General features: G+C 51.7%; 1 protein-coding gene across 1 annotated transcript; it reads right to left on the bottom strand.

Annotated features, from left to right (window-relative positions):
- Window positions 1-592: 592 nt before the first annotated feature.
- SERPINE1 (serpin family E member 1) lies at window positions 593-11,595 on the bottom strand. The gene is made up of 9 exons (XM_003934156.4): window positions 11,450-11,595; window positions 9,725-9,996; window positions 8,861-9,094; window positions 7,816-8,010; window positions 5,753-5,951; window positions 4,165-4,265; window positions 3,958-4,044; window positions 2,773-2,856; window positions 593-2,450 (listed from the first exon to the last, which is right to left on the bottom strand). The coding sequence occupies exons 2-9, from the start codon at window positions 9,993-9,995 to the stop codon at window positions 2,413-2,415; spliced, it is 1,209 nt and encodes a 402-aa protein (XP_003934205.1). The 5' UTR covers window position 9,996; window positions 11,450-11,595; the 3' UTR covers window positions 593-2,412.
- Between the last annotated feature and the right edge of the window lie 11,632 nt (window positions 11,596-23,227).

Here is a 23,227-nt window from a genome sequence, read left to right as displayed (position 1 = left end):
ATCTGGGTAAGTGGAAAATGTATGAGGGGGAACGGTTTTCCTTTTTGAGGATGATTCTCAGGGGCAAAATCAAGCTCCCCCAACTTATCCTTGGGGCTTGTGGCAGAGCTGAGATGTCCATTTCATGGACTCGTCCATGTGGGCCAACGCAGGTATAGGAAGGTCCCTTCCACCCATGAGGTCTGTGGACCAACAGGATTTTTGATTTCTGTTTTTTGTTGTTGTTGTTGTTGTTGTTGTTTTGAGATGGAGTCTCGCTCTGTCACCTAGCCTGGAGTGCAGTGGTGCGATCTCGGCTCACTGCAACCGCTGCCTCCTGGGTTCAAGTGATTCTTCTGCCTCAGCCTCCTGAATAGCTGGAACTACAGGCACGTGCCACCGCGCCTGGCTATTTTTTGTATTTTTAGTAGAGACAGGGTTTTGCCATGTTGGCCAGGCTGGTCTCTCGAACTCCTTAGCTCGGGTGATCCACCCACCTCAGCCTCCCAAAGTGCTGGGATTACAGGTATGAACCACCACGCCTGGCCTAGGCTTCTGATTTGTTGTACGATGTGAAATGGCAAAGGTAAAGGCAGTGACTGTCCTGACATAGTTTTCATATTTATTTTTTTATTTTATTAATTTTTTGAAACATTTTTACTTGTTTATATATCAAAAATGAAAAAGCATACAATTCAACACAATTTCAATAGCATTTGACACCACCCCAGTGGGTCCTGTAGTATGGCTGACATCCCTGTCCAGTGCGAAATCAAACAAGAAAGAAAGGAAGGAAGAAAAACCCCAAAGAAAGAGGATTTTTCAGTGGAGAACAGGCTGGGCTGATTAGATTCTGTTAGATCACATTCATTTCATATCTATGTACAATTCTTCCATAAACTGGTCTTTAAAATAGATATATTTAAAGATATTAGAAATCTATTTCAAGATATTTAAAATTTTTTTTTTAAGGAGATGGGGGTCTTGCTATGTTGCCCGGGCTGGTCTCAAACTCCTGGGCTGAAGCAATCCTCCTGCCTTGGCCTCCCAAAGTGCATACATCCATCTTTGTGCCCTACCCTCTGGCTGGTAGGTTTTCAGAAACATTATCTAAGGTAGTTGAATCTGAGCTGCCTGTCTCTCTCTCACCCACCCCCCCCTCACGTGTCCACTGCTCACACACAGCAGCCGGAAATGACACATTGAAGTGAGTCACCGATGCGGCTGTGAGTCACCCTGTAATTGGGGAAAGTTCTGTCCTGGTAGGTCATGCAGCCCCTTGCATTTCTGCTTCTAAATCTATTGAACACATTGGAAACCACTCTGTCCTCGCCCAAGTCTTTCTCCCCCGCTGCGTCCCTTTGGTTTCCTAAAGGAAGCTGAAATTGGATGGTCAATTTCCATCAAGTGGAGAAACAGGAGGATAAAAGGGGGCAGGAGGGTCTCAGGTGGCCACAAGGTGGCAGTGTGGGCCCCGTCACGCTGGACGTCCCAAGGGGTGTGTGCCAGTCAAGTGGCCAGACTTCCTGAGATACAGTGACACAGACCACAAGTAACACTAGGAGCAAGTTTAAATACTATTATTTTCCGTAATAGTTCTCTTTCTCTCTAACAAGCACACAAGGGCAAAGATACAATAAATATTCAGGCACACCTCTGGCGTTCCACTCTCCCCACCAAGAGATTGGGGGTGAAGAGCTGGGCACACATCTGACCTTTCTTCCTCTATTCCTATAAAAATAAAATGAAGCAGAAACCTGCTTCAATGAGTAAACAAGTCACCTACACTCCAAAATAATCCATGCACACTGTTTCTGGGGAGGGAGATGGCCAGGCCAGGAGGGTCTCAGGGCTTGGGGGGCATTCACTCTGCTACCTCCAGCATCTCTGTGCTGGGGAGGGGTGGTCAGTGCCAGAATGGACTCTGAGATGAATGAGTGTTTCTTCCTTTGGCCTTTGGCCTGTCACCAGCCTCCTCTGTGGTGGCAGACAGTACAACAGTGATGGCAATGAGACTGGAACAGAAATAGTTTCTACCAAGCACACAAAAGCTCCTGTAAGCCCCGTGGTTCCATCCTGCAAAGGTCCTCAGTGGGAACCAGGTCTGCAGACCCAAGTGGGCAGAGAGATGGGCGGAAGCAGATGCCCAGATGGTCCTGCAGGCGTCACGGTTTGGTTCGGAGACCTTGAGGGAGTTGTGCTTCAAACTTCTCTCCCAGGGTCCCAGGCAGAGACTAGGGAGTTTGACCTAAAGGTCTTCCAAGGAGAGGTTGAGGTCTTGGAGACATATCTGGTTCACCATCTTTTCACAAAAGGCAAATGTCTTCTCTTCCTCCAGAAAGAGTCATTAACACTAAAATTCTTGTGTTCGGAGTTTCTTCTTTCCCGATGCACCTCCAGTTTGTCCCAGATGAAGGCGTTTTTTTCCCAGGGTCAGGGTTCCATGACTTGGCCCATGAAAAGGACTGTTCCTGAGGATGGAAGAACCGTGGGGGTTGAGAAGCGGAAGGAATGGGACAGCTCATCGGGCCGCATGTGGGTGGAAGGGCTGATATCTGGGCAGATGAATGAGCTGTCTGGATTCGCAGCTGCCTGAGTGACAGAGCGGGGACAGTGCCCTGGCGCTGTCTGTGGGTGATAGAAGGATGCCTCCTCTTGGGATAGGAAGCGGGGCAAGGTTATGGATCCCCTGCCCAGAGCCCTCTCAGAGCTACAGAGATGTCTGCATCCGTCGGGACTAGCTCCTGAGAGAATGAGTGGGAGGATGTGGAACGTGATGGGTTCCAGGCTCACCTGTGGGGTTGTGCCGGACCACAAAGAGGAAGGGTCTGTCCATGATGATCTCCTCGGGGGCCATTCGGGCTGAGACTATGACAGCTGCAAGAGACGGGACAATGTCTTAGAGCAGAGGGATGCTGGCACTACCCGCCCTTTTTCTTAGAGACAGGGTCTCCCTCTGTTGCTCAGGCTGGAGTGCAGCAGTGCCCTCATGGCTCACTGCAGCCTCTAACTCCTGGGCTCAAGTGATCCTCCCACCTCAGTCTCCCAAGTAGCTGGGACTACAGGTGCATGCCACCATGCCTAATATTTTTTTCTATTTTTTGTAGAGACAGGGTCTCATTAGGTTGGCCAGGCTTATTCAAACACCTGGGCTCAAGCGATCCTCCCACCTCAGCCTCCCAATGTGCTGGGATTACAGGTGTGAGCCACTGAGCCCAGTTAGAAGTTGTTTTCCTGAATATGAATCTGAAAAGTTTAGAGACATCCTCAAGCATGGTTTCCTCCAGGAGCTTGATGGCAATGGATCAGTTTTCCCCTTATACACATTTATCTAGATGAATCCTTTAAGGTCTTATTGGTAAGCACTTTTCTTTTTCTTTCTTTCTTTAAAATACAGAATCTTGCTCTATTGCTTAGACTGGAGTACAGTGGCATAATCTCGGCTCACTGCAACCTCTGCCTCCTGGATTTAAGCAATTATCCTGCCTCGGCCTCGCGAGTAGCTGGGATTACAGGCACACACCACCACGCCTGGTGAATTTTTGTATTTTTAGTAGACACAGGGTTTCACCATGTTGCCCAGGCTGGTCTCAAATTCCTCACCTCAAGTGATCCACCTGCCTTGGCCTCCCAAGGTGCTGGGATTACAGGCATAAGCCCCCGTGCATGGCCTGATAAGCGTGTCTTAAGTTTACTCCCCACTGTGGGAACAGTGTGGGCTTTCCTTTATGAGCCTTTTCATAGTCAGGGAACTTAGGAACCATCAGGTGAGGAAACAGGGTCCCATGGTCCCAAGCCCGTCTTCCAGGCTGAGAAACAGGTTGGAGAGTGGCTGATGGCTGAGCACAGACAGAGCCGCTCTGTGCAGAAAGGTCTGTGCAGAAAGGGCTGTGGGGTCCTTTTCGGGTCTGGGGACCTGTTATCCTGAAGGGCGATGGAGGCGCCGTGCCCATGGGGCCTCACCTGAGCCAGACTCACCTGTGGATGAGGAGGCCACCGTGCCGCTCTCGTTCACCTCGATCTTCACTTTCTGCAGCGCCTGCGCGACGTGGAGAGGCTCTTGATCTGAAACAGATGTGGATACAGGAATAGACCCACTGTCGCCCTCAAGGAGATATTCCTCTTCCCTCTTAGGGCCCCCCGCACTCCACTGGGATAAGAAAATGCAAAGGTAAGTCCTCTTACCTGAAAGACTTGTGAAGTCCGCCTGGAATGGTCTGAATATCTCAGTCATTCCCAAGTTCTCTAGAGGTTTCCTGAGGTCGACTTCCGTCTCCAGGGAGAACCTGTGGATAGCAGCAGCAAGCAGCTCAAGTTGTGGGTCTCCTCTGGCTGGCAGTCACTCTTCCCTTTCCCCTACCAGGTGTCCCCCAAATGAAGTGAACATAATAGGAATGGAGGTGAAGGTTGGAGAGGGAGGCCTGGCTCTTTTTCTTTCTTTCTTTCTTTTTTTTTTTTTTTTTTTTTTTTTTTTGAAACAAGAGTCTTGCTCTGTGCCCCAGGCTGGAGTGCAATGGCGTGATCTCGGCTCACTGCAGCCTCCGCTTCAAGGGTTCAAGTGATTCTCCTGTTTCAGCTGTCCCAGTAGCTGGGATTATATGTGCTCGCCACCATGCCCAGCTAATTTTTGTACTTTTAGTAGAAACAGGGTTTCATTATGTTGTCCAGCCTGGTCTCGAACTCCTGACCTCAAGGGATCCACCCACCTCTGCCTCCCCAAATGCTGGGATTACAGGTGTGCGTCACCGCGCTTGGCCGGCCTCCTGGTTCTTTTTCAAAAGCTGTTTGCCAAGTTCCCCTTATTGCTGGGATTCTAATATTCATCAACATTCTTCTGCAATCTCCCCACTCCCTCCCACCTATGACTAATTACTTTCCTCAAATAAGACAGTAGTTTCAGCATAATTTTATTCAGCCTGGCTGGGGCGGGGGAAGCCAAGGGCAAATTCTCCCGAAAGGATGCTGGAACAAACATCTGGTCTGCAGATTGTTTGTGAGGGCTAATCCTGAAGAGGACTCAAGCAGGGAGGCTTTGGACACTCTCTGCTTCCCACCAGGGCACGGCTAATTACCTCAATTCTTATGAGCCAGAGAGAGAAAGAGAAAAAAAAATGAGGAAGAGAGAAAGAGGATGCAAGTGAGAGCACACACCAGCTAACCAACTAAATCCTCCTCCTTCCCCAAGCCTGGCATTATAGCATCTGGAAATTTGGGATGAGCGTGGTGGGAGGCTTCCCTATAATTCTGGAATTCCCCAGCTCCAGCCTTCTTCTGGGTTTTGAAAAATCCCTTTGCTTCCTTCTGCAGAAGGATTTCGAAAAATCTGCTTTCTTGGAACCCCAGCTAAAAGCTGCGCTCTGAGCTGCTCCTTCCTTGAACATGATTTCTTTTGTTTGGATGTTGTCTTGAAAGGGTGGGGGATGGGAATATGATGGGGCCACCTTAAGTGGATGTGGACTGATTGGGCCCCCGCCTCCACCTTCCTCATGTCTCTGGCTCTCCTTTTGGGGGCTTTTCTGGGATATTCTGGAGATAGCCAATGTGAGGGTGTGGTCCAGAAGAGCTGTCCCCTGGCCTCCAGCAGAAACAGCAGGAGAGGTGATTGCGAGACTCATAATCAAACCCAGGCCACAGTGTTTCCCATCAGCCTCCCACACATGCATGTCCCTGCCCTGCAAGCATCACAGGTCTAGGAAATTCAGCCTGGGGGCGGTGATTTCAGCGAGCCTGGAGAGAGGGGCGGGTGGGTGGGGGAGATGGCAGCGTGGCTTACTTGGGCAGAACCAGAAGGCGGGGCAGCCTGGTCATGTTGCCTTTCCAGTGGCTGATGAGCTGGGCACTCAGGATGTTGGTGAGGGCAGAGAGAGGCACCTCTTTTTCGTAAGGGGCAGCAATGAACATGCTGAGGGTAGTCCCGTGGTAGGGCAGCTCCAGGATGTCGTAGTAATGGCCGTCGGGTGTGGTGAACTCAGCTGTAAAGACAGCAAGATAGCGCGTCGGACACGGCTCCAGCTCTCGCTGATGGCAACCCAGCACTGGGTTTTCACCTTGTTCTCCTGGCCTCTCCACTCTTTCTGGAAGCCAGGCTCTCTCTCCTGCCTGGCTTTTGGGGATCCCCTGTTCACTGCTCCCCTATTCAGTATTTTAATGTCCATTTCCCTTCTCTTCAACCAGTTCAGTATCTTCTAATTTCTGGGTGTCTTTTTTTGTTTTCTTTTTATTTTTTTTCTTAGAGACAGGGTTTCACTGTGTCACCCAGACTGGAGTGCAGTGCTGTGGCGCAGTCATAGCTCACTGTACCCTCCAACTCCTGGTTCAAACGATCCTCCCACCTCAGCTGCTGCTTTTTTTTTTTTTTGAGGCAGAGTCTCGCTGTGTTGCCCAGCCTGGAATACGATGGCATGATCTAGGCTCACTGCAACCTCCCGCTCCTAGGTTCAAGCAATTCTCCTGCCTCAGCCTCCCCCATAGCTGGAATTACAGGGACCCATCATCATACCCAGCTAATTTTTATATTTTTATAGAGATGGGGTTTCACCATGTTGGCAAGGCTGGTCTTGAACTCCTGACCCCAGGCGATACACCTGCTTGATTTCCCAAAGTGCTGGGATTACAGGGGTGAGCCACTACACCTGGCCTCGCCTCAGCTTCTTGAATAGACTACAGATGTACGTCACCAAGCCTGGCTAATTTTTAACATGTACATATATTTAAATATATATACATTATATATAGATATATTATGTGTGTGTGTATATATATATATTATGTGTATATATATATATAATGTATATGTGTGTATATATATATATATATATATAGTAGGGACAGGGTCTTGCTGTGTTGCCCAGGCTAGTCTAACTTCTGGCCTCAAGCAGTCCCCCTTCTCAGACTCCCGAAGTGCTGGAATTACAAGCGTGAGCGACCTCACCAGGTCTTCTCTATCTCTTTTGTCCTTCCTTCTCTTCCATTTTCCCCACACCCAGCCACCGACTCGTCCCAGTCCTCATCCGTTTTCTTTTTTTCTTTGAGATGAAGTTTCACTCTTTCGCCCAGGCTGGAGTGTAGTGGCATGATCTTGACTCACTGCTATCTCTGCCTCCTGTGTTCAAGCAATTCTCCTGCCTCTACCTCACAAGTAGCTGGGATTACAGGCTTGTGCCACCACGCCTGGCTAATTTTTGTATTTTTAGTAGAGACAGGGTTTCACTATGTTGGCCAGGCTGGTCCCAAAGATGGGGCTCTGGAGTCAGGTAGACAAATGTGGCCCTGAGGGAATTTCGGGATTTCAGCTTCTCCCTTCATGGGATAAAGCTCCTGTCACTGGGAGCAGTGACTCACACCTGTAATCCTAGCACTTTCGGAGGCCGAGGTGGGTGGATCACCTGAGGTCAGGAGTTCGAGACCAGCCTGGCCAGCATGGTGAAACCCTGTCTCTAGTAAAAAATACAAAAACTAGCTGGGTGTGGTGTCAGGCGCCTGTAATCCCAGCTACTTGGGAGGCTGAGGCAGGAGAATAGCTTGAACCTGGGAGGCGGAGGCCGCAGTAAGCTGAGATCGTGCCATTGCACTCCAGCCCATGGAAAGAGCGAGACTCTGTTTCTTCTTCAGCCCCCCCAAAAAGCTCCTGTATTCTGTTCCCATTATCCTAATGTCTCTTGCTTGGGAAATCTTTGTCAAAGCTGGAGTATATTCTAGAGTCTCTCCTCCCTTAGAGGGGAACGTTCCCCGTGGTCTTCCTCCCTCGGAGGGCGACATTTTGGGTATTCCTTGGGAGACCCCGGGCATATGACATGCACTCGCTGTGGGCTGTGGGGAAGGGGCTCTTGGACTCACTATAGTTGAACTTGTTGGTCTGAGTCATCATGGGCACGGAGACAGTGCTGCCATCTGACTTGTGGAAGAGACGGTGGTGGGTGCCGGAGTCGGGGAAGGGAGTCTTCCAGTGGCCATTGAAGTAGAGGGCATTCACCAGCACCAGTCTCGTCAGCTGGTCCACGGCCCCTTTCCCAAGCAAGCCGCTGATCATACCTATAAGAAAACCAATGATCAGGAAGTTACACAATTTTTTTTTTTTTGATGTACCACTCTGAATGAAAAAAAAAAAAAAGAAACAACTTTTTTTTTGAGATGGAGTCTTGCTCTTGTCGCCTGGGCTAGAGTGCAATGGTGCAGTCTTGGCTCACTGCAACCTCCGCCTCCCCGTGTTCAAGTGATTCTCCTGCCTCAGCTTCCCGAGTAGCTGGGATTACAGGCGTGTGCCATCACGCCCGGCTAATTTTGTATTTTTAGTAGAGACAGGGTTTCACTATGTTGGCCAGGCTGGTCTCGAACTCCTGACCTCAGGTGATCTACTTGCCTCGGCCTGGCAAAGTGCTGGGATTACAGGCGTGAGCCACCTCGCTTGACCTAGGCTTTGGTTCTTAAAGCATCCAGCCCTCTGTTCATAGAGAAGAGAATGCTGAAAAGGAGCGTTGTTTAGGATACCTGGATTTTTGTTGTTGTTTTTGTTTTGGATTGCTTTTTAGAGATTGGGTCTCGCTCTGTTGCCCAGGCTGGAGTGCAGTGGTGCAAACATAGCTCACTGCAGCCTCGAACTCCTGGACTCAAGTGATCCTCCCACCTCAGCCTCCCAAATAGCTGGGACTACAGGTGTGCACCACCACGCCTGGCTAATTTTTAAGTTTTCTGTAGAGGTGGTGTCTTGCTATGTTGGCCAGGCTGTTCTCAAACTCCAGGCCTCAAGCCATCCTCTTGCCGAGACCTCCGAAAATGTTGGGCTGGGATTACAGGTGTGAACCACTTAGGATATGTGGACTTGTTTCCAAATTCTCTTTCTCTTGAGGCCCTGGGGTCGGGCTTCCTTGCCCTGCCTGCTCACCTTTTGTGTGCGTCTTCACCCAGTCGTTGATGATGAATCTGGCTCTCTCCACCTCTACAAAGTCCACCTGCTTCACCATGGTCCGGAAGAGCCTGAAGAAGTGAGGCATGAAGCCCGGGACCAGCTTCAGGTCCCGCTGGACGAAGATGGCGTCTGTGGTGCTGATCTCATCCTTGTTCCACGGCCCCATCAGCTCCTTGTACAGATGCCGGAGGGCGGGGGCTGTGCCCTTGTCTGCCGAGGCAGAGAGGAGAGGGCACGTGAGGCTCCTGTCGGGGATTCCCAGCCCAGCCCACTTCCCCGACAAGAGGCCCCATCCTGATGGATGGGAGCTACCGTGCTTTCCCAGGGGTCTCTGGAGAGAGATTTCATTCCAGGATGAAATCTTTTTTCTGCATCTCCTTCCTTTCTTCAACAGTCTCAGATCCCAACCCTTTCTTTTTTCTTTTTTTTCTTTTTTTAAAGATGGGGCTTCACCATGATGGCCAGGCTGATTTTGAACTCCTGACCTCAGGTGATCCACCCACCTCGGCCTCCCAAAGTGCTGGGAGTATAGGCGTGAGCCACCACGCCCGGCCCTGTGGTAGGTATTTTTTTATAATCCCCATTTTGTAGATGGGCAAACTGAGGCTTAACGAGGTTAAGATCAGGCAGTGGTGAATAAGCAGTAAATCCACTGCCCAGACACCCTTAGCAGTTTAACGGTCCAGTGACTTAGAGTATGGTGGGAAGATGGGAGGACCCTGTAGCACAGCTGCATGGCACTTGGCTCAGCTAAGCAGGAGCCAGCCTTTCCTCGGCTTCTGGCTGGTCGGTCCCGTGGGGACTGCATGCCTCTCCCCGCCCCCATGTCCTGTCACTCACCATCAATCTTGAATCCCATGGCCGCTTGGATCTGCCTCCGTGTTTCTCCTCCCGTGGTCGACTGCAGCATGGCCAACACCGAGGCCACCCCGTAGGGCGAGAAAACCACGTTGCGGTCCTTGGAGGCCTGCACCACCTGCTGAAACACCCTCACCCCGAAGTCTGAGGCCAGGTGGGCCACGTGGGATGGAGGATGGTGCACGATGGACCCTTCACCAAAGACGAGGGCCAGGGCCAGGACCAGGCTGGCGAGAGCTGGAGACATCTGCATCCTAGAGCAAGGGAAAGAGGGCTGGTGAAGGAGTCGCTCTGGAGGACAGGCGGGAGGGGACGGGAGCCGGTGCCCTAGCTGTGGACTCGGCTCTTGTTGTTTGCTGCAAGTGGGTGATAGGTGAACAGCAGGGCAGGGTGCAGGAAGAGGCCATGTTCAGATTCTGAGCCCTTCCCGCTCTGTCTCACTCAGATGGACTCACCCTCGGGCAGTCGCAGGGAGGCTTCTCCCATCTTGCCCTGTGGGAGTCTTGGAATCCAGTCCATTTGCCTTCCCAGTGTGTCCCGTAAAAAAGTCTCAGAAAAAGGCAGGTGAGAGGTCATGACCACGCTCTGCCCTTGCAGCCCGGGAGAGTGTAGCCCAGGCTCAGTTATCAGTGATCACAACATCTTTGGTTTGCATGAGCTTTTAAACTTCCTTTCCTTTTCTTTCTTTTTTTTTTTCTTTCTTTCATTCTTTCTTCTCTCTTTCTTTCTTTCCTCTTTCTCTCTTTCTCTTTTTCTCTCTCTTTTTTTCTCTTCCTTTCCTCTTTCTCTTTCTCTCTTTCTTTCTTTCACTTTTTGAGACAGCGTCTTGCTCTGTCACCCACCTGGAATTCAGTGGCTCAATATTGGCTCACTGCAGCCTCCACCTCCCTGGCTCAAGCAGTCCTCCCACCTCAGCCTCCCAAGTAGCTGGGGATACAGGCATACCGGCACACCCAGTTCATTTTTGTATTTTTTGGGGAGAGACAGGGTTTCGCCATGTTGCCCTGGCTGGTCTCAGACTCCTGGGCTCAAGCGATCTGCCTGCCTCAGCCTTGCAGAGTGCTGTGATTACAGGTGTGACCACAGTGCCTGGCCTTAATTTTCTTATAACGCTTTCCCAGCGATTGTTTCATTCATTAGCAGGCGTGAGGTGGGAAATGGGGGAGGTCTTGAGGCAGAGGGACTGAGGGAGTCAAGGTTCCCGTTTCTGGGTGATGGGGTTGTTGGTGGGACCTGACCATCCTCCCTGCTCTCCTGCATTCACCCCTAGGGCAGGGTTGGCTCAAGGCTAAGAAAAGAAAATCGAGGAATTGGCCGGGCGCGGTGGCTCATCCCCGTAATTCCCGAACTTTGGGAGGCCTAGATGGGCGGATCACAAGGTCAAGAGTTTGAAACCAGCCTGGCATGGTGAAACCCTGTCTCTGCTGAAAATACAAAAACTGGCCAGGCATGGTGGCACACACCTGTAGTCTCAGCTACTTGGGAGGCTGAGGTAGGAGAATCGCTTCAACCCAGGAGGCGGAGGCTGTAGTGAGCCAAGATCGTGCCACTCCACTCCAGCCTGGGCAACAGAGCGAGACTCTGTCTCAAAAAGAAAAAGAAAATAGAGAAATAGCGGGGGATCGTGGAGGGAGGGCATTCTGGGGAGGTGAGTCCTCTGCCTTAACCCCAAAGTAAGAGGTTGGAGGGAGTTTGCTTTTCTCCTACCTGAAGTTCTCAGAGGTGCCTCGCGATTGGTGGTGCGTCCTGCTCCGCTGGGCTGCTGAGCTGCAGGAATTCAGTGGCTGGAGGCGGACGTATGGCTCTTCTTGACAGCGCTCTGGGCCCTGCAGCCAGACACAGCTGTGCTCCTCTGTGAGATTCTGCCTCCTTTTATACCACATGTGGGCAGGAAGCAGATGAACTCATGTTCCAGCCCCACCCACTCGCTGGCTCTGGGAGTCCGTCTGAACAGCGAGCCAGGCCCCCTCGACACCTCCCTCTCTGGGACTTGCTGAGGCATGTGTGTGTGTGTGCGTGCCACTCTGTGTGTGTACGTGTGTAAGAGGGTTCAGGAACGGCTGAGCAAACCCCAATAGCCTTGGCCTGGGGACCTCCCTTGAGCTTTCTGCCCTCTGCCTGTGTCTGTCTCTCCCGGATGTCCTGCCAGGTTGACCGTCTGCCATGCCAGATAACCCAAAAAGCCCAGGACTCTAGCCTTCAGTTTGGAGAAAAACCAGCTCATGTTGTCTGGCTTTCCTTTGGAGAACCAGGTCACTGCGGAGTTATCAAAGATAACCTTCATTGAAAGCTGGATGTTTTTCCACCAGGACCGTCTACCCTGTGCCCTGGGACAACTCCAGGAAAGAGCACCCCTCCCTCCTCCTGGACCCAGCCCAGCAGCCACGGGCATGCAACCAGCCACGTGATTGTCTAGGTTTTGTCTGTCTAGCAGTTGGGCCCAACAGAGGACTCTTGGTCTTTCCCTCATCCCCGCCATGTGCCCGGCCGCCTCCGATGATACATGGCTGACTCCCACACGTGTCCAGACTCTCCCCGTGCCCGCGAGGGCTCTCTTGTGTCAACAACCTTGTCTGGCTGGGGTTTGAGGTGTGCTGGGTGGGGTGGTGGTGGCTGAAAGGGACCAGGGGTTACTATGGTAAAGGCTTGGTAAAGAAACACGAGACCAACGTGTGAGTTTCGTTTCTTGGAGCCACCCGCTGGGACTTGGAGGCAGCTTGTCCTTTATCTTCTTCCTCCAGACACAGACACCATGGGGAAGAGGGATAGAAGCAGAGTGTCAATTCATGGCGGGTTTGCAGGGTGTGCTTTTAGGGCTGGGGGTGAGCGGGGGAAGAGTGACTGATAGATTCTGCAGAGCAGTGGTCCTCAACGTTTTTGGCAGTAGGACTGGTTTCATAGAAGGCAATTGTTTCACAGACCAGGGTGGGATGGTTTCAGGATGATTCAAGCACGTTACATTTATTGTGCACTTTATTTCTATTATTATGACATTGTAGTAGATAATATAAATAATTCCACAACTCACCATCATGTAGAATCAGCAGGAGCCCTGAGCTTATATTCCTAAACTGGACGGTCCCCTCTGGGGGACCATGATGGGAGACAATGACAGATCATCAGGCATTAGATTCTCATAGGAGCCGGCAGCCTGGATCCCGTGAATTCACAGTTCACGATAGGATTTGTGCCTCTATGAGAATCTAGTGCCGCTGCTGATCTGACCAGAGGCGGAGCCCAGGTGGTCATGTAAGCAATGGGGAGCTGCAGCACAGCACGATGGCTCTGGCATGTAATCCCAGAACTTTGGGAGGCTGAGGCAGGTGGATCACCTGAGGTTGGGAGTTCGAGACTAGCCTGACCAACATGGAGAAACTCCGTCTCTACTAAAAATACAAAACATTAGCCAAGTGTGGTGGTGCATACCTGTAGTCCCAGCTACTCGGGAGACTGAGACAGGTGAATCACTGGTACCTGGGAGGCGGGGGTTGCAGTGAGCCAAGATCACGCCATTGCACTCCAGCCTGGGCAACAAGAGCAAAACCCCGTCTCAAAATAATAATAACAATAGTAATGGGGAGCGGCTGTCAATACAGATGAAATTTCACTTACCTGCCGCCCACCTTCTGCTATGCAGCCTGGTTCCTAACAGGCCACGGACTGAACCCCGGCCCAGAGGTCGGGGACCCCTGCTATAGAGGGTGGAAACTGAGCATGTAGGACCAGACTAGTGGATGTGAGTTTTGTTTGTTTGTTTGTTTGTTTTTGAGACGGAGTTTCACTCTGTTACCCAGGCTGGAGTGCAGTGGCATGATCTCTGCTCACTGCAACCTCTGCCTCTCAGGTTCAAGCGATTCTCCTGCCTCAGCCTCCTGAGTAGCTGGGACTACAGGTGCCTACCACCATGCCTGGCTAATTTGTTTTTGTAATTTTAGTAGAGGTGGGGTTTCACCATGTTAGCTAGGATGGTCATGATCTCCTGGCTTTGTGATCTGCCTGCCTAGGCCTCCCAAAGTGCTGGGATTACAGGTGTGAGCTACCACGCCCGGCCAAATTTGGGATTTTGATAGGGTCAGGTGCCATTGGCCGTGAGGACGGAAGGGTGGCCAGCGTGCTGCCAAGGGGGGGGTCTTGTATCGGAGACATGGCATACTTGGGGTCCACGCACTGTTGGGTTTTGTGTAGGTGGTGGGGATTAATTAGGAGAATCCATGGAGACAGCAGATAACAGAGTCATAGGAAGTTTCAGTGGGTGGAAGCGTGGGGATGTTTGTTTTGGATTTTGTCAGTAAACAGATACCAAGGGCAACCACAGCTGAGTAGCCCTCTGTTTTTCATTCTGCCTTAGGCTTTGTTTTCTCACAAGTGGCAGAGAGAGCGCAGAACCTCCTCGGAAACTTGGGCTCACAGACACATCAGAACTCTTCCTGTGAATCCGCCTCTTGTTTATGTCTTTTTCCTTTCCTTAGTTGTGGTTTGGAGTCCCTGAGAGTGTGGTTAGAAGCGACTGCCCTGACCTCTTAGATGAAGACAAGTCAAGCCCCAAACCCATCTCTTTCTTTTTCTTTTTCTTTCTTTCTTTTTTTTTTTTTTTTTTGAGATAGGGCCTCAGGCCGGGCACGGTGGCTCAAGCCTGTAATCCCAGCACTTTGATAGGCCGAGGCAGGTGGATCACAAGGTCAAGAGATCGAGACCATCCTGGTCAGCATGGTGAAACCCCGTCTCTACTAAAAATACAAAACATTAGCTGGGCATGGTGGCCCATGCCTGTAATCCCAGCTACTCAGGAGGCTGAGGCAGGAGAATTGCCTGAACCCAGGAGGCAGAGGTTGCGGTGAGCCGAGATCGCGCCATTGCACTCCAGCCTGGGTAACAAGAGCGAAACTCAGTCTCAAAAAAAAAGAGATAGGGTCTCATTCTGTCACCAAGGCTGGAGTGCAGTGGCATGATCATAGCTCACTGCAGACTTTTACACCTGGGCTCAAGCGAGTAGCGGGGACTGCAGGCTAGTGCCACCACACCCAGCGAATTATTATTTGCTCTTATAGAGACGGAGTCTTGCTGTGTTGACCAAGCTGGTCTCAAACTCCTGGGTTCAAACAATCCTCCCACCTTTGCCTCCCAAAGTGTATAAGCCACCATGCCCAGTCCCAGACTTATCTCTTGTCCTCAAAAGTATTCCCAAGGCTGGGTCATGGTGGCTCTCACCTGTAATCCTAGCACTTTGGGAGGCCAAGGCAGGTAGATCACTTGAGGTCAAGAGTTCAAGACCAGCCCAGCCAATACAGTGAAACCACATCTCTACTGAAAATACAAAAATTAGCCAGGCATGGTGTTGTGTACCTATAATCCCTGCTACTTGGGAGGCTGAGGCAGGACACTCGCTTGAACCCGGGAGGTGGAGGTTGCAGTGAGCCGAGATCATGCCACTGCATTCCAGCCTGGGCGACAGAGTGAGATTGTCTCAAAAAAAAAAAAAAAAAAAAAAAAAAAAACCAGCTTTGGCTGTGGCCCCTGCCTCTACTTCACACACGTGGCTCTGCCTTCTCTTGCCTGCCTTAGGAGCCGAGCCCTTCCATACCAGGGTCCAGCTGCCTGAGGGCTGCTCCTCACCTGACCTCCCAGAGAAACCCTTTTCTCAGAATCTGACTCAAGGGGTTATCACTTTTCCCTTTTTCCCTGGACCCCAAGTCCTCTCTTTCTTCATCCAGTCCTCTCTTTCCAGCTTAGGCTCTTTTGTAAGGGGTCACACGGGCGCAGAGAGAAAAGTCCATGCTGTTGAAATAGCCAGATCTCCAGCTTCCGGAGGGTCAGAGATAAGAGAGTGAGTTACCGGGACATGAATTTCAGGGGAAAGTTCTGGCCCCAGCCTACTGGGAAAGATGTGTCCATCTGCCCCTGAGCAGGTGGTTCATGACTGTAGACCACACTCAGATTTTCCATGACTGTCCCTCCACCCCCCACCCACTGGTGGGCCCTGGGTGGACTCCAGCCTTCCCACCACCCATCACCCCCTGACCTCCTGCCCTCTGGCGCCATCTCTGCTCTTCCTCTTGGCTTCTGTTTTCTCCACTCTCTCTCTTTTTCACTTTCCCTTTCTCCCTCTGAGCCTCCCATTTCTATTCCCTTCTCTCTGACCTTTCGCCTACCGTTTCTTCCCCAGCGTCCCCTCTCCTCGGCTGCAGGAGGCTGTCCGCCATTTCCACTCTCCCTCTCTTCTGCTGTCTCTGACTCAGTCCCTCTTTCCCTCTAGGATCCCAGAATCCCTTTTACAGTCAAATGCTTAGCTCCCGAGCCCTTCCGGTGGGGAAGAGAGCGCTGCTGCCTGTTACACAGGCTCCCTGGAATGTGACGCCCAGCCTCCCCGATTCCTGGTGATTTCACTGGGAGAGCCGGGGGTGGGAGAACGCGGGGTCTTGCTCACGGCACTATTTCTGGCTTGGTTGCTCTCCAGACAACACAGCTCCAAAAATAACCTGTGTTTGGGTTCGGCTCTCTGCCCTTCTCTAGGAGGGAATCCGTCCTGGGTGTCTCTGCTGACTTTAAGATCGTGGCCCTGGGACAGCCTGTCCGGGGGCCCTGCCTCACACTGGCTCTGTGCCTGAGGTCCCCCTCCTCTCCTGCTGTGTCCCCTCTCCCCTGCCAGCCCCTTGAGCGGCCGGCCGGCCAACAGGCCGGCTATCTCTTTCTCTCTCTCTCTTTTTTTTTAAATTTGAGGCGGAGTTTTGCTCTTATTGCCCAGGCTGGAGTGCAATGGTGCGATCTCGGCTCACTGCAACCTCTGCCTCCGATGTTCAAGCGATTCTCCTGCTTCAGACTCCTGAGTAGCTGGGATTACAGGCCTTCGTCACCACGCCTGGCTAATTTTGTATTTTTAGTAGAGATAGGGTTTCGCTGTGTTGGCCAGGCTGGTCTCGAACTCCTGGTCTCAGGAGATCTGCCTGCCTAGGCCTCCAAAAGTGCTGGGATCACAGGCTTGAGCCACCTCACCCGGCCTGGCCATCTCTCTTTAAACTATACAACACTCTCACTGGTCCTGCCTCACCCAATGTAGCCCTTGCTTGTCCACAATTGCATTTTTTTTTTTTTTTAGAGTGGGGGCCATGCTCTGCTGCCCAGGTGGGATGCAGAGGCACAATCACGACTCCCAGCGTCGGCACAATCACTGCTCACTGCAGCCTTGACCTCGCAGGCTCAAGTGATCCTCCCACCTCAGACTCCTGATGAGTTGCTAGTTGGGACTACAGGTGTGCACCACCACGCCCCACTAATTTTTTTTTTTTTTTTTTTTTTTTTTTGAGTCGGAGTTTTGCTCTTGTGGCCCAGGCTGGAGTGCAGGGGCACAATATCGCCTCACTGCAACCTCTGCCTCCTGGGTTGAAGCAATTCTTCTGTATCAGCCTCCCAAGTAGCTGGGATTATAACTGGGATTATACCACGCCTGGCTAATTTTTGTATTTTTAGTAGAGACGGGATTTCACCATGTTGGCCAGGCTGGTCTTGAACTCCTGACCTCAGGTGATCTGCCCGCCTTGGCCTCCCAAAGTGCTGGGATTACAGACACGAGCCACTGCGCCCCACCTAATTTTTTTTTTTCAGAGATGGGGATCTCTCCATGTTGCCCAGGCTAGTCTCAAACTCCAGGGCTGAAGCTTGGAGTGCAGTGGTACCATTTCAGTTCACTGTAGCCTCCGCCTCCCAGGCTCAAGCGATCCTCCCACCTCAGCCTCCCCAGTAGCTGGGACCACAGGCATACACCACTACACCTGGCTAACTTTTTGTGTTTTTGGTAGAGACAGGGTTTCACCACGTTGCCCTGGCTATTCTTGAACTCCTGAGCTCAAGTGATCTGCCTGCCTCAGCCTCCCAAAGTGCTGGGATTACAGGCATGAGCCACCATTCCTGGCCCTAACCCAGTTCTTTTAATTTACAAGTGAGGGCACTTAGGTCCAGCGAGGTGCGCTGCGCTTGAAGCCACACAGTGACTACACCGTAAATGAGAGGAGAGTGGTCATTGATTAGGTGGACCGGCTGCTAGTTAGGAATCTGACATTGGCTATGTGACAGGTAAAACTCAAACACCCTTCCTTCCTCCCCTACTTCCTTCCTTCCTTCCTCCTTCCCTCCCTCCCTCCATCCCTCCTACCTTCCTTCATTCCTTCCCTCCCTCCCTTTAACCCCCTCCCTTCCTTCTTTCCCTCCCTCCCTTTAACCCCCTCCCTTCCTTCTTTCCCTCCCTCCATCCCTCCTCCCTTCCTTCTTTCCTTCTTTCCCTCCCTCTTTCCCTTTTTTCTTCCCTCCCTCTTTCCCTCCCCCCTCCCTCGCTCCCTCCCTTCCTTCCCTATGACTGAGGGATCAGAGCCTCAGTATTACCTGTAAAAGGTGGGCAGTGATTCCCATCTTTCAAGGTTGCGATGAGGATCACATAAAATGTCGTCTGCCAAATGTCCCACACATTCTAGGCTCTCCCTTGTGGCGGCCACTCTTGGTGGGCAGCAGAGCCAGGACAGGAACCCAGAGAGCCTGAGCTGTTCATTTTGATACCATGCAAGCTCCTTGAGGGATGGATGTTTTAGGTGTTCGTTTTTACGCCTCTCAGCATTCAGCGGAGCATGGGCGTTAAACGCCTCGGAAGTGGACTGGCTGCTTACCTGAGGGGATGCCTGCAAGCCCCTCTCCTCTGTGTCACGCCAGATCCTTCTGCTGTCTCCCTGGTCCTAACATGCCCCCACTGGCTAACTTTTCAGATCCCGGGAAGATACTCCTCTCTGGGCTGCACATCATGGATGCACCCTGCTGATGTTCCAAGTGTGTCCTTATCCTCCGAGCATACCAGGGAGGAGAGGGAATGGATTTACCAAAATAGAGCTGAGCTCGACCCACTGCTCCAGCAGACCCTTGCAGCTCCCATCTCCCATCTCTTACTGACTCTCCCATGACACCTATAATGCTTTCATCACTTTAAAAAATTTATGCTTGCCGGTCGCAGTGGCTCATGTCTGTAATCCCAGCATTTTGGGAGATGGAGGCAGGCGGATCACCAAGTCAAGAGTTCGAGACCAGCCTGACCAACATGGTGAAACCCCATCTCTACAAAAAATACAAAAATTAGCCAGGTGTGGTGGTGCACGCCTGTAGTCCCAGCTACTCGGGAGGTTGAGGCAGGAGAATCGCTTGAACCTGGCAGACAGAGGTTGCAGTGAGCCGAGATCACGCCACTGCACCCCAGCCTGGGTGACAGAGCGAGACCCCATCTCAAAAATAAATAAATAAATAAATAAATAGCCGGGCGCGGTGGCGTGTGCCTGTAGTCCCAGCTACTCGGGAGGCTGAGGCTGGAGGATTGCTTGAGCCCAGGAGTTCTGGGCTGTAGTGTGCTATGCCGATCGGGTGTCCAAACTAAGTTCGGCATCAATATGGTGACCTCCCGGGAGCGGGGACCACCAGGTTGCCTAAGGAGGGGTGAACCAGCCCAGGTTGGAAACAGAGCAGGTCAAAACTTCCATGCTGATCAGTAGGGGGGTCGCGCCTGTGAATAGCCACTGCACTCCAGCCTGGGCAACATAGCGAGACCCTGTCTCTAAAATAAATAAATAAATAAACAAGGAATGTGGTCACCAAGGGTCATCCATCCCTCAAGGAGCTTGCATGGTATCAAAATGAACACATTTTAATGGCAGGGAATGGGGAGCACCGGGCTCCTGGGGGTAGATGAGACATGGAGCCGCTGACGTCGGGCTGATGAGGCAGTGCAAGCCTGCAGGGTGCCTCTGAGCCACTGGCCAGATTCCATCTCTCCATCCACTTCTCTTTACCCACACAAGTGGCTTATCTGACTCTGATTCACTTTCCATTGTCTCTACCAGAACTTTTTCCTCATTCTCTACATTCCTATGTCTCTCTTTAGGCCTTTCTCTGGACACATTCGGTTTTTTTGTTGTCATTCCTGTTTGTCTTGAGAAAGGGTCCTGCTCTGTTGCCCAGGCTGGAGTGCAGTGGCTCAGTCATGGCTCCCTGCAGCCTCCACCTCCTGGGCTCAAGCCGTCCTGCCTCAGCCTCCTGAGTAGCTGAGACTGCAGGCGTGCACCACCAGGCCTGGCTAATTTAAGACGTTTTTTGCAGAAATGGGGTCTTATTATATTGCCCAGGCTGGTCTTGAGCTCCTGGGTTCAGGGGATCCTCCCACCTCTGCATCCTGAGTCGCTGGAACTACAGGCTCGCACCACCATGCCTGTTCTTTTTCTAGTCACCATTCCTGCCTCTGGATGTGACTATATGACTGAACTTCCACTGAGCCAGGCAGATGTCCAGAGAGACAGTGACCCGAGGTCAGTGGGGGATGGATGAGGGTGGAGGTCTCAGGGATGATGCCGCCTGGGTGACACAGCACAGACGGAATTCACCATGGGGACGCCAGCATGCCCAGTCAGTCACTGGCCACTCTTATCTCCCCAGCTTCCCCTCCACATGGGAGCAGGCTTCTTGAGTGTCTCTTCATCTGAGTCACCCTGGGCCCCTCAGCTGTCCTCACCACTGTCATGCAGATGGGCTGCTGGCTGGCTTCAATCTGTCTGGGCCCAGAGCCCATCCCGGACCCCCTCGTGTAGCTTTGTGGCTGGAAGGCCTGGGAGGGCAGTGAGGTGTGGGAGAGGAGGGGAGCAGGAACCCTGGCCTGGCTGGGGGTTGGGGGGACCATGGGTGGCCGCCTCCTGCCTTCCGCCTGCACAGCCAACGAGACCATGGAGTGGTGTCTTAGGGTCTTTTCTTGGGGGGGGGGGCGGTTGTTTTTTGGTTTTCGGAGACGGAATCTCGCTCTGTCACCAGTCTGGAGTGCAGTGGTGTGATCTCAACTCACTGCAATCTCCACCTCCTGGGTTCAAGCAATGCTCCTGCCTCAGCCTCCCGAGTAGCTGGGACTACAGGCATGTATCACCATGCCCAGCTAATTGTTTGTATTTTTAGTAGAGACCGCGTTTCACCATGATGGCCAGCATGGTCTCAATCTCTTGACCTCACGATCCGCCTGCCTCGGCCTCCCAAAGTGCTAGGACAACAGGCATGAGCCACCGCGCCCGGCGTCTGAGGTGGTTGTCATGGGACCTTCACAGATGCACAGGATGAATACTGTCCTTGTCTCAGGAGCTTGCGTGGCGGTCTCTGGCCTGTGCAACAATGTCCTCTGCTATAGCGCAGACCGGATACTGCATGGGAGGACTTTCCCAAGGCTGCCCACACCCGGCTTCCTCCTCTTTCTTCTTCTTTTTTTTTTTTTTTTTCTTTTTTGAGACAGCCTTATTGTGTCGCCCAGGCCGGAGTGCAGTGGCACAGTCTTGGCTCACTGCACCCTCCACCTCCTGGGTTCAAGCGATTCTCCTGCCTCAGTCTCCCGAGTAGCTGGGATTACAGTTGTGTGCCACCACACCCAGCTGATTTTTGTATTTTTAGTAGAGAAGGGGTTTCACCATGTTGTCCAGGCTGGTCTTGAACTCTCAACCTCAAGTGATCCACCTGCCTTGGCCTCACAAAGTGCTTGGATTACAGGTATGAGGCACCTTGCCTGGCCTCTACCTGCTTGGACAGAGCAAGACTCCATCTCAAAAAAAAAAAAAAAAAAAAAAAGGATTCAATCCAACCTGCTACTGAGCACTTCGTGTTTGCTCTGGACACAGACTTCTCCGATGGTCCTTGCTGTGACCAGACAGCTCCGGCTCCAGTGAGCTGGGTGATTGTGAACAAGTCCTCTACCTTCTAGAGCCCCAGTCTCTGGAGAAAGAGGAAGACAGGGTGCATGTAAAAGGAGGAAATTCTGGGCAACTCCCTTTTTTCCTGAGTCTCAATTTTCTCTCCTGTAAAGTGGGAATAATGATGCCAATTCCATAACAGTGGCACTAGGATTTCAACAGATGGCATGAATGAAATGACCAACTGCATCCATCCATGGAAAGTTGTCAGTAGGTTACAAAAATGGTGGCCAGGCACAGTGGCTCATGCTTGTAATCCCAGCACTTTGGGAGACCGAGGCGGGTGGATCATGAGGTTGAGATCAAGAGCAACCTGGCCAACATAGTGAAACTCTGTCTCTACTAAAATTAGCTGGTTGTGATGGTGCACGCATGTAGTCCCAGCTACTCTCTCAGGAGAATCGCTTGAACCCTAGAGGCGGAGGTTGAAGTGAGCCGAGATCTTGCCACTGCACTCCAGCCTGGCGACAGACAGAGTTGAAATCCCCGCCTCAAATGGGCAGTCCACATGAGGTCATGATTTCGAGCCCAGCCTGGTCAACATGGCAAAACCTTGTCTTTACTAAAAATACAAAAATTAGCCAGGTGTGGTGGTGCACACCTGTAATCCCAGCTACTTGGGAGACTGAGGCAGGAGAATTGCTTGAGCCTGGGAGGTGGAGGTTGCAGTGAAGTGAGACCGCCCAACTGCACTCCAGCCTGGGTGACAGGGCAGGACTTTGTCTAAAAAAAAAAAGGTAATTGCTTTTTTTAAAAAAAATATGTCTTTTCTTGAGCCCATTGATTTCCTGAGGGTCTTCTATACTAGAAGGGAGGAATATTCACCAATGAGGCTCTAAAGTGAGGAAACGCCACACAGTGAACAGGTGGAGCTGGGCCGGGTCCTGCTGGGGCAAGGAAGGCCACCAAGGGCTCTGGCCTGTGCCCAGCACTGGTCCATAAGAACGGTGGAAGGAGAGACTCACCTAGGCCATTAATACCACAGTAAGAACATGAGTCTGGCTGGGCGAGGTGGCTGACGTCTGTAATCTCAGCACTTTGGGAGGCTAAGACTGGAGGATCATTTGAGACAAGGAGTTTGAGACCGGCCTGGGCAACACAGGCAGACCCTGTCTCTACAATATATATATTAAAAAATTATCTGGGTGCAGTGGTGCACATCTGTGGTCCCAGCTCCTGGGGAGGCTGAGGCGAGAGGATCTCTTGAGTCCAAGAAGTCAAGGTTGCGGTGAGCCGTGATCACACTACTGCACTCTAGTCCAGCCTGGGCTGCAGAGCAAGATACCGTCTCTAAAAAAGAAAACAAAGTCCGGGCGTGGTGGCTCGCACCTGCAATCCCAGCACTTTGGGAGACCGAGGCAGATGGATCTCCTGAGGCTAGGAGTTCAAGACCAGCCTGACCAACATGGTGAAACCCCGTCTCTACTAAAAATCCAAAAATTAGCTGGGCATGGTGGCAGTTTCCTGTAATCCTAGCTACTGGGGAGGCTGAGGCTCAAGAATCACTTGAACCCAGGAGGCAGAGGTGGCAGTGAGCCGAGATCACACCACTACACTCCAGCACGGGTGACAGAGTGGTCTCAAAATAAATAAGTACATAAAAATTTAAAAATTAAAAAAATTACAAAGACAAGAAGCAAACAAAGAACTCAGATCTAATGCTGCCCCCCCCCGCACCCCCAGGCTGCAATCCTGATGCCCCCACAACTCCTAGGGCCCAAAGCCCCATCTGAGACTTATGACA

Source organism: Saimiri boliviensis, chromosome 20 (assembly GCF_048565385.1).
Source record: "Saimiri boliviensis isolate mSaiBol1 chromosome 20, mSaiBol1.pri, whole genome shotgun sequence".
Classification (NCBI taxonomy): Eukaryota; Metazoa; Chordata; class Mammalia; order Primates; family Cebidae; genus Saimiri; species Saimiri boliviensis.
Note: the sequence above shows the minus strand (reverse complement) of the source record. Positions and strands in the feature narration are given on the sequence as shown.